Source organism: Stegostoma tigrinum, chromosome 19 (genome assembly GCF_030684315.1).
Source record: "Stegostoma tigrinum isolate sSteTig4 chromosome 19, sSteTig4.hap1, whole genome shotgun sequence".
In the NCBI taxonomy this organism is placed as follows: domain Eukaryota; kingdom Metazoa; phylum Chordata; class Chondrichthyes; order Orectolobiformes; family Stegostomatidae; genus Stegostoma; species Stegostoma tigrinum.
Window position 1 is genome coordinate 10,909,359 of NC_081372.1, and position 13,327 is coordinate 10,922,685.

At 41.9% G+C, this 13,327-nt stretch overlaps 1 protein-coding gene across 3 annotated transcripts in view; it reads right to left on the reverse strand.

Annotated features, from left to right (window-relative positions):
* Positions 1-242: 242 nt before the first annotated feature.
* slc52a3 (solute carrier family 52 member 3) overlaps positions 243-13,327 on the reverse strand; it is a 53,595-nt gene continuing 40,510 nt past the window's right edge. For all 3 annotated transcript variants that reach the window (XM_048549734.2, XM_048549733.2, XM_048549735.2), the window contains exons 3-4: positions 8,622-8,745; positions 243-1,940 (exon numbers count right to left, since the gene is read on the reverse strand). In XM_048549734.2, coding sequence (XP_048405691.2) covers positions 1,728-1,940; positions 8,622-8,745 — 337 coding nt within the window. In that variant the 3' untranslated portion in view covers positions 243-1,727. The remainder of the gene's footprint in view (positions 1,941-8,621; positions 8,746-13,327) is intronic.

Consider the following 13,327-nt stretch of genomic DNA (forward strand, 5'->3'; position numbering starts at 1 on the left):
AATTCATTACCAAGAAGCTTTCTTGTGCCAAGTAGTTCAAATTTTGATTTGAGAGTTATTCATAATATATTAACAAAAACATTTTATTCAGAGATTTTAAGATAAAACATTTACTAATATGCATAATCGGTAATTTTGCCATCTCACCTGTTTAGAAAAGGAAAACAGATAAAAATTCAACACAGGTATAGAATGTATCACCAAATAAACAAGTTAGTGAGAATGAAAAATAGACCCTGAAAACCAATAAGTAGCCATCCAAGTTAGAAGCTGCTCTTCAAATATAAAAGCAGCCCTTTGAAAAACAAACTCAGAGAAAGCTCTGTAAGAAACAATTTTATTTTGAATAAAAACCAAAATAACTGCCAATGCTGGAATTTAGAAACAAAAGTAGAAATGCTGGAAAAGCGTAGCAGCACTGTGAGCATCTTTGGAGAGAAATCACAGTTAACGTTTCGGGCTCAGTGACCCTTCCTCAGACCCTTATTTTGAATCCTGATCAAGAATCAGAATATTCAGCTGACAGATGCCAAATGGTGAAAAGCGTGTCTGAGGAATTTATACGATATTTGAAACATTAAATCTGTTTCGCTGATGGGGACCATGATGCTATCATCAATTGTCATAAAAACCCATGTACTTCACCCATGTTGTTCAGGGATGGAAATCTGCCATCGTTACCTGGTCTGGCCTTCATGTAACTCCAGACCCACAGCAATGTGGTTGACAATAAATTTCTCCCTGAGATCGCTGAGTAAGCCATTCAGCTCAAGGGCAAATTGAAATGAGAAACAAATGCTGGCTTTGCCACTAATTCTCTCATGTAGGAATAAAAAAACTAACAGCTTAAATCATGTAAAACAGTGGAAGAAAAATGTTATTCTCACTATTTAAGGGTCAAGTAAATATTAATGCTTTCTCTGTTTATTTGTCATTTTACAGTTTGATTGGAAGTGACTGACAGACTGTGAACAATGTATTATCTCCGATTCGTGCACTCACACCCACGAGAAACTTGTTCACAGCAACACTCATTGCCAGAACCAAAGACCCAGCCAAGGTATCCAAGTGAATTCTTCAGTTCTTAACAGAAATGTAGAGCTGAATAGGTGAAAGATCTTGCATTCTTTTCTAACATTAAACAGCCAGGTTTTGGGGTAAGTCATAATTGTTTTTAATGTGTTATGTTACATCATGTGTCAATAAAATGTTATCTTTAACTGTGTACAGGTATCTACCTAACCCCATATTACTTCCTCTTTTCAATCAAACACCTCCCTATTCCTTTTTTCTTAAATGTCAACACAATCTCATTGTCTATCACTACATTCGGGAGTGTGGTAACACCTTCATAATGCTTTGTTGAAAAAAAATCTCATTCCTAAATCTCTTGTGTTTAACATTATCTTTATTTGCATATACCAGATCAGTGTCAAGTACTGGAAACTGCTTATTTCTAGGCTGAGCTCAGCAAATCATATGCATTAAACAGGGGAATACACTTAAAAAGGGGTAAAACCCTCAAGATTCAATTCAGAATTTCAAAAGTTACAGATTTAAATCTACGTTTTTTTGATGAGTGATTTAACATGTGAATCGACTCTTGGAAACTGTTTGTGCAATGATACAGTAACAATGAGATTGTTTAGTCAGCACAGATAGTAGTAATATTTTGTTTCTTCATTGCCGTAGCTTTCTTCCCCCATCTGGAATTATTTTCGGAGGGTTTACAGAGAGCAATTCATGTTACAGCTATCCCCAGCGGTGAAAATATCATACACATTTACAAGTGGGAACATGCTCAATGCTCCAATCATTGATCCCAGTTGCACTGCTGCTCCACACCATACCAAAGCGCTGTGACTCTCATCACGAAAAATGACTCCAATCATTACCTTGACATACGATAAGGTGCCAGAAAACAAAATCCACGAAAGCACCTGTGTGATTAGGAAAGAAACAGGTTGTCATACAAAGGCGCAAAGAATTCTTGACAAAATCATCACTGTATTAATTCATTCAGCCATGTAATGTTGACTTGTTATCCAGAACAGGATTTGCATTTATGTAGCGCCTTTCAGTGTTTCAAAGTACTTCGCAACCACTGAAACAGAGGTGGAGGTGCCTCAATTCCAGCCTGTCAGAGAGTCAGCCTTGAGACCATAGCACGTAGGAGCAGAATTAGGCCATTTGGTCCATCAAGTCTGCTCCACCATTCAATCTTGGCTGATAAGTTTTTCAACCCCATTCTCCCGCCTTCCCCTCCATAACCATTGATCTGTATATTAATGAAGAGCCTATCTATCTCTGTCTTCCATACATTCAATGACTTGGCCAATACAGCCCTCACCGCAATGAGTTCCACAGATTCCCCACCCACTGGCTGAAGAAATTCCTCCTCATCTCAGGTCTAAAGGGACGTCCCTTCACCCTGAGGCTGTTCCATGAGTCCTAGTCTCTCCTAATCCACATCCTCTCTAGGCATCTCAATATTCTATAAGTTTCAATCAGATTCCCCCTCATCCTCCTAAAATCCATCAAGTACAGACACAGAGTCCTCAACCGCTCCTTTTATGACAAGCTCTTCATTTCCAAGATCCTTCTTGAAGTTTCCTCTGGAGCCCTCCAATGCCAGCACTTCTTTCCTAACCTGCAGGTCCCAAAGCTGCTCACAATCCTCTATCCATGCCAGTATTGCCCAAAACACTATGGGCTCTTACGCCTTTCTTAGAGCTTTGCTTAATAATTTTTTTTGCCATCACAATGATAGACAGGGCAGCTGGGGTCCTAGCCATGAACTCTGACAATGCAGCACTCCCTAACTGCTGTACTGGAGTGTCAGCTTAGATTTTGCACTCAGGATTTTGGAATGGAATGTGAACCTAAAATGTTCTGCCTCTGATGGCTAAAACACCTCATTGTGTTGGGGCATTTCCCATTTTGATCTTCAGAGTTCAGGAGCTGTGTGTTAGTGGTGGGTTGAACTTGAGGCAAGGGGCATGGCTGACAACCTTCATGTTGCCCTTAGCCAGTTCAGGAACTGAGCCCATGTGCTTGGTGTCGCCGTGCATTGCAAACCAGCTATCCAGCCAACTGAGCTAACTGGCCTCCAGTCCCTTGAGTACTTTTGAATTTAGCGACTGCTGTAAAATAGGAAATGTAGTAGGCACTTTTCACACAGCAATTTCCCAAAAACAGTAACGTGACAGTGACCAGATAGCCTGTGGTTAGACATGTTAGCATAACTGCGCTATGGTAGCACAGCCATGGAGATTTCCATGAAATTTACATTTGGTGTGGGAGTGCTCATCTCTTGTCTCATCTCTTCCACAAGCAGCTCCCATCAAAGGGGCCAAAGCCAGTACATTGTCAGCCAGAGTTGGAGGCCCACAGGTTTCTCTGTTAGACCAGTTTAGATTGTGACCTTTGACATGCATCATCATTACACTTTGCTCACTCCATCAACAGCTCCAAGTATCAAGGTGGGAAAGGCCCCTAGCCATTGACCTGTTTTATTGTAGGTTCATTTCCCAACCTGGAGATCTGAATGCCAAATCTCAGCTGAAAGTCAAGTATAGCAATGAGGTAGTGATCAGAGATAATGGGGACTCCAGATGCTGGAGAATCCAAGATAACAAAGTGTGACGCTGGATGAACACAGCAGGCCAAGCAGCATCTCAGGAGCACAAAAGCTGATGTTTTGGGCCTAGACCCTTCATCAGGGACCTCTCTGATGAAGGTCTAGGCCCAAAATGTCAGCTTTTGTGCTCCTGAGATGCTGCTTGGCCTGCTGTGTTCATCCAGCTTCACACTTTGTTATAATGAGGTAGTGTTGCTGTGTCAGAGCTGATGGCTAGGACCCCAGCTGCCCTGTCAATCAGTGCAATGAAAAAAGATCATCAAACAAAACTCTAAGAAAGTAATCAAATTGGAAAGTGTGAAGACAGCAGCTGGCTGGAAGAAATTGGCTTATATAAAAAAATGCATATTATGAAATTAACCTGCGCACAACATTGGACTCATGAAAATTATAATTATATAATTAGTATTTTATAGCCAGAAGTAATAACTCTTTAAACCACAAAAGTGCTGATGTATAAATGCATTAAGTGAAGACTAATTGGAATAACATTTTTAAATTGAACAATTGTAACCCCAGGGGAGAAGCTAGTTCTCAACTTCACAGTGTGTTGATTTAAAGGCTTATTAATTTTGGAAGGTTTGTAACATGATGTCAAGTAATTTTTTTATATATAAAGAGGTGAGGAGAACAGTATTGTCCCAAGGCCTCCTCTTCAAGAATCAATGACCAATTCAGCACAAAAGAAGGCCTTTCATCCAACTGTATCTGTACTGGCCCTTTGGAAGATCTAACCAGCTAGTTCCATTTGTTTCAGCCTTCCCAATAGGCCTGCAATTTTTCCTGTTTAATACCCCTTTGTAGGTTATGATTGAATCTGCTCCTAGGGCTTTTTCAGGCAGCTCATTCCAGATTGTAACAATTCGCTGCATCAAACCTTCCTCCCATCTTCTTGTACTCCCCAAATCCCCAAAGCCCAATTCTTTGGGAAGCAACTTTAAACCTTTGCCACTTTCTACCAGAAACAGTTTCTTTTCAGGTACTCGACCAAAGCTTCATGGTCATGAAAACTTTGTCAAATATTTTCTTCACCTTCTCTGCTCTAGGAAGATTTGTGTGCATCAAAATCCCCTTCCACCTTCAGGAACACAGGACCAGGAGTGTCTAATTCAGCCCCTAAAATCTGTTCTGCCATTTTATAAGGATTTGGTTGATGTGTATCTTGCCTGATTTTACTTGGTTCCATTCCCTTAATATCCTTGACAAGCAAAATCTTTCTTAGCAGTGAGTGTTTTCCAGTTCTATAGGAGAGCATGCTGAGCATGTACCATTTTTGCTTGAAGAGGTATTTCCTCATTTGACATCTCAATGGCCTGACCGTAAGTTGTCCTAGATATCTCCACTAGACAGAGGCATTGCTTTCTATTCATGCTGTCAATTCCTTCCATAAAAACTATGTAAAAAAACTTTACTGGATGGCAGCTTTCTGGGTTTAAATTAAATCACCTTTACTTGTGGGACGTAGGCAGTTCTCATCCCTAGTTCTCATCCCTAGTTGCCTGAAGGTAGCTAAGAAAGAACCATATTGCTGGTTGTGGCATCATGTGAACGCTAGACAAGGATGATAGGTTTTTGTTCTCTGAGCCATTAATGAACTAGATGGGTTTTTATGACAACATATAGTGGTTAAAAGGCCCCATTAGACCCACCTTTTGATCAAATTCATGTGTGCTATGATGGGATTTGAACCCATGGCCTCAAAAACATCCATCTAGGGTTTATGGGATTGCTTGAAACCACTTTTGCCACAGCATCTCCAATTCCACTTGACCACTCCTCTAAACTCTAGAGTCTATAGGCCCAGTCTCCTCAATCTCACTACACAGGACTGTCCTGTCATCCCAAGGACCAGTCCAGTATGCTTTCATTGCACTCCATCTATAGCATATATTTTGTTCCTTAGGTAAGGAGAACAAAACTGTACCCAGAGCTCCAGATGGAATCTAACTAAGGCTATTTACAATTGCAGCAAGATGTCTTTACTCTAGTTTTCAAATCCTCTTCTGGTAAGGGCCAATGTGTTGTTTGCCATAACTGTACACAATGCTCTAAATACGGTTAAATAAAACATCTTTTAGTCCCTTTGAGGTAAAGAGAAATGTACCACTTGTCTCCCAAATTACTTGTCACACCTACGTGTTAGCCTTCAGCTACCGTAAATAAGAATAGTCAGGTCCTTTTGGGCATCATCACTTCCTCACCTCTTATCATTTAGAATATGGCCTGCATTTATGTATTTCCTACCCACCTGACAATTCTAAGACCTTTAATTTTCACTGATAAGTTATTCATTTGGAACCATATCTGAAAGCCCATATAAACTACATCCATAGACAGTCCTTGGTCCACCACTTTAGTTACACTCTCAAAAGAATCAAGCCTCAAGTCTATTTTCCTAGATTGTCAGGGATATCCTGCCTCAAGTGAGGTTGACATAAAGTATTTGGTCAAAGCTGCCGTTTTCTTCCTTCCATTTATATTTATTATAAATTTATTAATATATTTATATTTTGAGCCAGATCTATTTTAAAGGTCCCTTCAAATTTTCTTTACCTTTAGTTTAATTGTAAAACATTGTGTACATCTTGACACCACAGAAACATTTCTTTTCACCTTCCCTTTTTTTAAAATCTATGTCTTCGTGGGATGTAGACATTGCCGGCTAGGCCAATAATTGGTGTCAATCCCGAATCAACAAACTCAGTTTAAATATATTCAATTCTGGCCTGCACTGATGTCAGAGGGAGAGACTTCAAAACTGAGAGATGAAATTCCTCATCATTTCTATCTTAAATGAGAGACTCCTTATTTTGGAACTCTATCCATAGTGTTAGATTCCTCCACAAGAGTGGACATTCTCTACCCTGTCAAAAAGCCCTCAGAATCTTTTACGCTTCAATATGATCTTCTCCTATTCTTCTAGGCTTAAGATAACACAGTGTGGAGTCGGAGGAACGCAGCAGGCCAGGCAGCACCAGAAGAGCAGGAAAGCTGATGTTTGGGGTCGGGACCCTTCTTCAGAAAGGGTTTTCTCGTTTTCTGAAGAAGTAACCCGTCCCAAAATGTCAGCTTTCCTGCTCCTCTGATGCTGCCAGGCCTGCTGTGTTCCTCCAACTCCACACTGTGTTACCTCAGACTCCAGCATCGGCAGTTCTTCCTTTGTCTGACTATAGGCTTAACTTGTTTAACCTGCTTTTCTCGTAAGGCAAGCCTCTTCATCTTAGGAATCATGTTAGTAAATCTTTTCTGAACTTCCTCCAATGAAAGTAAATCCCTCATCTTGTGGCCTATATTTATCCTTCAATCAACATTATATTCCTGTGTGAGATCTGGCTTTGCATAAATAGTCTGCCTCATTTCCTGCATTGAAATGATAACACATCAAGGAATCCTTCCAGAGATAATGGGAACTGCAGATGCTGGAGAATCCGAGATGACAAAGTGTGGAGATGGATGAACACAGCAGGCCAAGCAGCATCTTAGGAGCACAAAAGCTGACGTTTCGGGCCTAGACCCTTTTCTGATGAAGGGTCTAGGACCAAAACGTCAGCTTTTGTGCTCCTAATATGCTGTTTTGCCTGCTGTGTTCATCCAGCTCCACACTTTGTTATCAGGGAATCCTTTGTTGGCTATGCAGTGCTTTGAGGTGTCCTGAGATCTTGTGGGAGCCTATATGAATACAACTTTTTATTTTTGTTCTTCTGTAGTTGCATTTATGTTTGACCACAGTCCTGAAAGAAACTAAATGTGTTTATAATATTTGAACAGCAGAAAGATAGTTAATGTGTACTGACTAGGCTCGTTATGTTGATGCATTCATTTGCCAATAATGCTTAGTGAGATTCCAAAGCAATTGATTCACAATTTAGACACAGGTCAAATCTCACAGCCTACAGCCTACAGGAATTTAGCGCACAATGGGGGGTTTCAGGTTTCTCAGAGTCACCTCACAATGCACAGGAATTATGAGTGAGTAGGAGAGAACAGGAACAGAGACGGGCTTTTACAGTAAGGAAGGACTCTGAAAAATTGCTAGCGTGTGGCAGCCATTAAAAGATTTGTTAGATTTGGATCTTCCACAGGGTTTAATTCATACACGTAGCGAGCTGGAGACCGACTTACTGAAGCCGGTAAGAAGCCAATGTCATTTCCGTTGGATCGAATAAGCTTTGTAGTTTCTTATTAATCTCCTGAAAATGTAACAAAACATTCGCCACTCAGTCACAAAATTCCACAGTAATAGCTTCAACTTTTTTAGGTAGTCAGCAGGAAAGTGGCCCTACAAAAGGGAGGGTTAAATGAAATAGTCGCTGTCAGCTCTATATTTTAAAACTGAACAAGGCCGAGACCCTTGTGCAGGTCAAAGGAAATGTAACAGTGAGGAAAATGTTAAAGTGAGTAACAAATATGAGGTTAGCTTAGATGGACTGGTTTGGAATGCAGAGCGATATCAATGGAAAAGGTTCAATTCCTATCCTGGCTGAGGTCACCATGAAGATCCTGCCTTCTCAGCTTTGCCTCTCACCAGAGACATGGTGACCCTCAGGTTAAACCCATCACCAGCCGTCACTCCCTATCAAGTAGGCAGTTATCTGGGGCTATGACACCTTTACCTCAGAAATCTTTCTCGCCTTAACCAGTATTATTTCAGAAATAAGATTAGAGGCTCCTTCTAGAAAACCCTTAAATTCACAATGTTGTTTCCAAATGTCTCCAAGTTGGCCGAAGGGAAATACAGAAATCCAATTGGGAATTTATTGAGAGTCAACAGTTGAAAGTTTTCCATTTGCCAACAATGATATCCCTCACTCTGATAAAGAGAAATTCATGAAATAATCTATTGAATAAAGTAGACACGCATGGTAACAAGATTTTGTTGCTGTTGGGAAATTTGAGGGTAACTCTGATGTTAAGTATCCTTTTTTAATGCTCACACACGACCCAATATTGCATTTTCTGACCGCAGTAATTCTGCACTCACAATCAGGATGGCTCCAGCCTCAGAGTGTTGTAACAAAGGACACGGGCTCAAGGCAGCCATTGCCATATTATAGGCACCAAACGCTGTGCCAACCAGAGACAGGAATCCCAGCAGCACCAAGGATCTGAAACATTATTGGGAGGAAAAAATATAATCAGTTTTTGAAGTTTGTCCACTTTACATTACAGCATTCCTCAAGCTAAAAATTGCACAAGGCAGAATATTTTGGAAAATTGTTGCTCAAGGTATCATTCACATGGCCAGAACATTTTACTCATCATTAATTACCCTGAGATGAAGAGAAAACTTCTTGCGTCTATCTGCTGGGGATACACATGTTGCTATTGAGTTGGAAATTCCAGAATTTTGACCCATCTACAAGGCTTGGGCTAACTTATAGTTCTGATAGGATATGAATCTAGGACTTTCTTACGTATCTTGACCACATGGACTGCAGCAGTTCACAAAGTCATCTCAATACCATCTCATGGGCATTTGTGGAATGGGTAATCAATACTGGCTGAGCCCACAGTACCCACATCCATGAACGAATTTTTTTAAAAGAAACAACACAACCTTTGGATGTACAAACGCAGAAATTGCTGGAAACGCTCAGCAGGTCTGGCAGCAACTGTGAATAGAAATCAGGGTTAACGTTTCGTGTCCGGTGACCCTTCCTCAAAACTGAAGGTAGCTAGGAAAATGTCAGTTTTTATGCAGAAGATAGAGTCGGGAGAAAGGTAAGGAGTAAATGAAAGGTGCTTGGGCATAGGGTCTAAAGAGAGAGAAAAACTGTCCAACTGGTATGTGCCATGGTTTGAAGGGGCGGGGGAGTGGTGTTGAGGGCAGCTTGCCCATGCTTGAGCCATTGAGACGTTGTGAACAGTTATTGGCCACATGATGAAGTCAGCAAGTGAAAACTGTGGGCGAGGGTCCTTCCTGTTTGAGCATCCTGTGCCCAGTAGAGGTCCCTCCCATTCCCCTTTTCACTATTTCCTTCCCCGAGTATCATCTCCCCAATCAGTGTCATGATCACTCCTGTTGTAATTGTTGCAAAAAGAACAAAATTTACAGTTAGAAAGTGTCTTGCTATGGTTGTACAGGGCATTCGAGAAATGGCATCTAGAGTGCCGAGTACAGTTTTGGCTATTTATTTAAGAACAGTTCAGAGAGAAAGCTCATTCAGGTGAAATCTGGGTGATGGGAAAAAAAAGCAGCATTTCTGGAGAAGGGTCCCAACCCAAAACATCAACATTCCCGCTCCTCTGATTCTGCCTGGCCTGCTATGTTCCTCCAGCTCCAAACTGTTATCTCTGATTCCAGCGTCAGCAGTTCTTACTATCTCTGATAGGAGTTATTTGTTGTCTTATGAATATAGGACAGGTAGAAGAACGAGAGGCGACCTTATTGAAACTGATAAAATCCTGAGGGGACTTGACAGGATGCGTGCTGAAAGAGTGTTTCCTCCTGTGGGACACACTAGAACTGGGGAACATAGTTTAAAAATAAGAAGACGAAGGTGAGCAACTCTCCCAGAATGGCACTCTCTTCCCTAGTGTTCAATAGAGTCAATGTCACTGAATATTTTTAACACAGATAGAGATGAATTCTTGACTAACAATGGAATTAAGAGGCATTGGAGTCGGGGAAAATGTGGAGTTGAGGGCACGACCATATCAGTAAAGACCCTATTAAACAGAGGAACAGGCTGGAGCAGCCAACTGGCCTCTTCTTGCTCCTAATTCATATGTTTGCACATTCAGAGGTGAACCATTGCACCAGGATTAGGAGTGTTCAATATTTTTTCAAACTTTAGCATGAGGCATGAATCATACCCAAAGCATTTAACAGTGTATAGCATATCAAAATCTCACACGTGCCTGTACCTGCATTGACTTGTTATTTCAGATGAATAACTGAAAAACAACGTGCGAGACAAGCTGTATTCCAGTGATAATGGGAACTGCAGATGGTGTAGAATCCAAGATAACAAAGTGTGGAGCTGGATGAACACAGCAGGCCAAGCAGCATCTCAGGAGCACAAAAGCTGATGTTTCAGGCCTCGACCCTTCATCAGAGAGGGGGATGGGGAGAGGGATCTGGAATAAATAGGGAGAGAGGGGGAGGCGATCTGAAGATGGAGAGAAAAGAAGATAGGTGGAGAGGAGAGTATAGGTGGGGAGGTAGGGAGGGGATAGGTCAGTCCAGGGAAGACGGACAGGTCATGGAGGTTCACCTGCACATCTGCCACTGTGGTATACTGCATCCATTGTACCCGGTGTGGCTTCCTCCACATTGGGGAAACCAAGCGGAGGCTTGGGGACCGCTTTGCACAACACCTCCGCTCGGTTCGCAACAAACAACTGCACCTCCCAGTCGCAAACCATTTTAACTCCCCCTCCCATTCCTCAGACGACATGTCCATCGTGGGCCTCCTGCAGTGCCACAAGGATGCCACCTGAAGGTTGCAAGAACAGAAACTCATATTCCACTTGGGAACCCTGCAGCCCAATGGCGTCAATGTGGACTTCACAAGCTTCAAAATCTCCCCTCCCCCCACTGCATCCCAAAACCAGCCCAGTTCTTCCCCTCCCCCCACTGCATCACAAAACTAGCCCAGCTCGACCCCTCCCCCCACTGCATCCCAAAGCCAGCCCAGCCTGTCTCTGCCTCCCTATCCTGTTCTTCCTCTCACCCATCCCTTCTTCCCACCTCAAGCCGCACCTCCATTTCCTACCTACCACCTTATCCCGCCTCCTTGACCTGGCAGAGGGGAAAAGAGAGGGGAGGAAAGGTGTTCTGACCCTCCCGTATCTCAGTATACTGAGATTTGATCCACTGAGCTGAGAATCAAAGTTAACATCCAAAGAATGTTAAAAAAAAATCCCTTGGCACGAAATCCTAACACACCTATTTTTGTTTCCTGTTGCATAGGAGGCTTGGGGCATGATGACCTTCCATAATAGACACTCCTTCTGCCTTGCCCAATAGAGAAACATGTTCTTTATAATACTTTTCTCATTAGAGCTGTTTTTGGCACAGCTCCCAAGGAAGTTCTATAGTGTCTACTGCAAATTTCTTTGATACCACAGCCATTTAGATAGACATGTATATGACCTGCAGACAATCCATTCACTACGGTTGATTCATCTCCCTTCACAATGTCACCAATTGGTTCGATCTCCTGGCTTGATCACTTGAGGGGTTCAGAGAGATATTTTGCAGAATTCCCATTTCCCTTCTAGGCTCTGAGCTCTTTTTCTCTCTTACTTTTGCTCTTCCACAAAGCACTGGAGTAGGGTGTGGGTGGAGCGAGAGTGAAATAATTAAGAATTTACCCGTAATGCAGAAGGGTAGCCTATTGAAGCATTCACAATTCCGAGAAGATCTAATAGGACGGGTGCAAAGAAGATATTTCTGCTTGTGGGGACCAATCAATTTAGGGGGGCACCTTATTTTGTTTTTGCATAACAGTAATGTCACCGGGCTAGAAGCCCAGAACCTCAGGCTAATGTTAAAGACACAGTTTCAAATCCCCCCACAGCAAATGGTGAAATTAAAATTAAATAAAATTACAAACTAGCCCAATAGCAACCATGTAACCACCATCAGTTCTTGTATAAGCCCATCTGGCTAACTTACGTTCTTAAAGGAAGTAAATCTGCCATCCTTACCGAGTCAGACTTATATGTGAATTTTTTAAAAATTGGTTCAGTGGGTATGGGTACCAATGATCAGCATTTATTGCCCATCTGTAATTGCCCAAATGGCAGTCAACATTGCTGTGGACCAGGAGTCACATGGAAGTCAGACTAGGGTGAGGATGGCAGATTTTCTTCACTAAAGGACGTTAGCGAACAGACGGGTTTTTGCAACAACCCATAATAGCTACATAGTCATCATTAGGTTAGCTTTTTATTGAATTGGATGGGTCTAGGCCCGAAACGCCAGCTTTTGTGCTCCTTAGATGCTGCTTGGCCTGCTGTGTTCATCCAGCTCCACACTTTGTTGTCTTAGCCAGCTTGATGCCCATCAGTTTCATTTGTGCCGAAGACGAGTGTGACATTCCAGATCCTTCTTTGAAAACATTCCTGCCTTTGGCCAGTCTAATAGTTGACAACCCTGCTCTTTAAGATTTGTCCAATCACTTTTACAGCCTCTACCTGCTACTTTCATGCTGACTTTATTTGACTCCTCCACCATAGTATGTTGTTTCCACACACCTGTGTGTCCTGCCCAATAGGTGAGCCGCTACTTTGGCAGAGAGGACCACAAATGGATATCAGCAGATGCATCCCTTACTCATATGTTTGTATGAACAGGGTGGAAAGTAATTGAACTGGGACATAGGACTTAGAAGAAGGAGTAGACTATTTGCTCCCTCAAGGCTGCTCCACCATTCAATTATTTTGTGCTGGTCTCAGTGCAAATTTAAGTGGGAAATATTGTTTTGAGGGTGCATGGGAAGACATAGAAACATTCCCAGTTCAGTCCTCAGTCAAAACAGCACCTCATCGAGCTGGACTCCAAGCAACCAGGAAGTGCCAAGAGATATACTTTAATATGTTAAATGTGCTATATAAATACAAACTGTTGTTGCTTTTTCTGAAGAAGAGTCACTGGACACAAAACATTAATTCTGCGTTCTCTCCACACTTGCTGCCAGACCTGCTGAGTTTCTCCAGCAATTTCTATTTTTGTTTTTT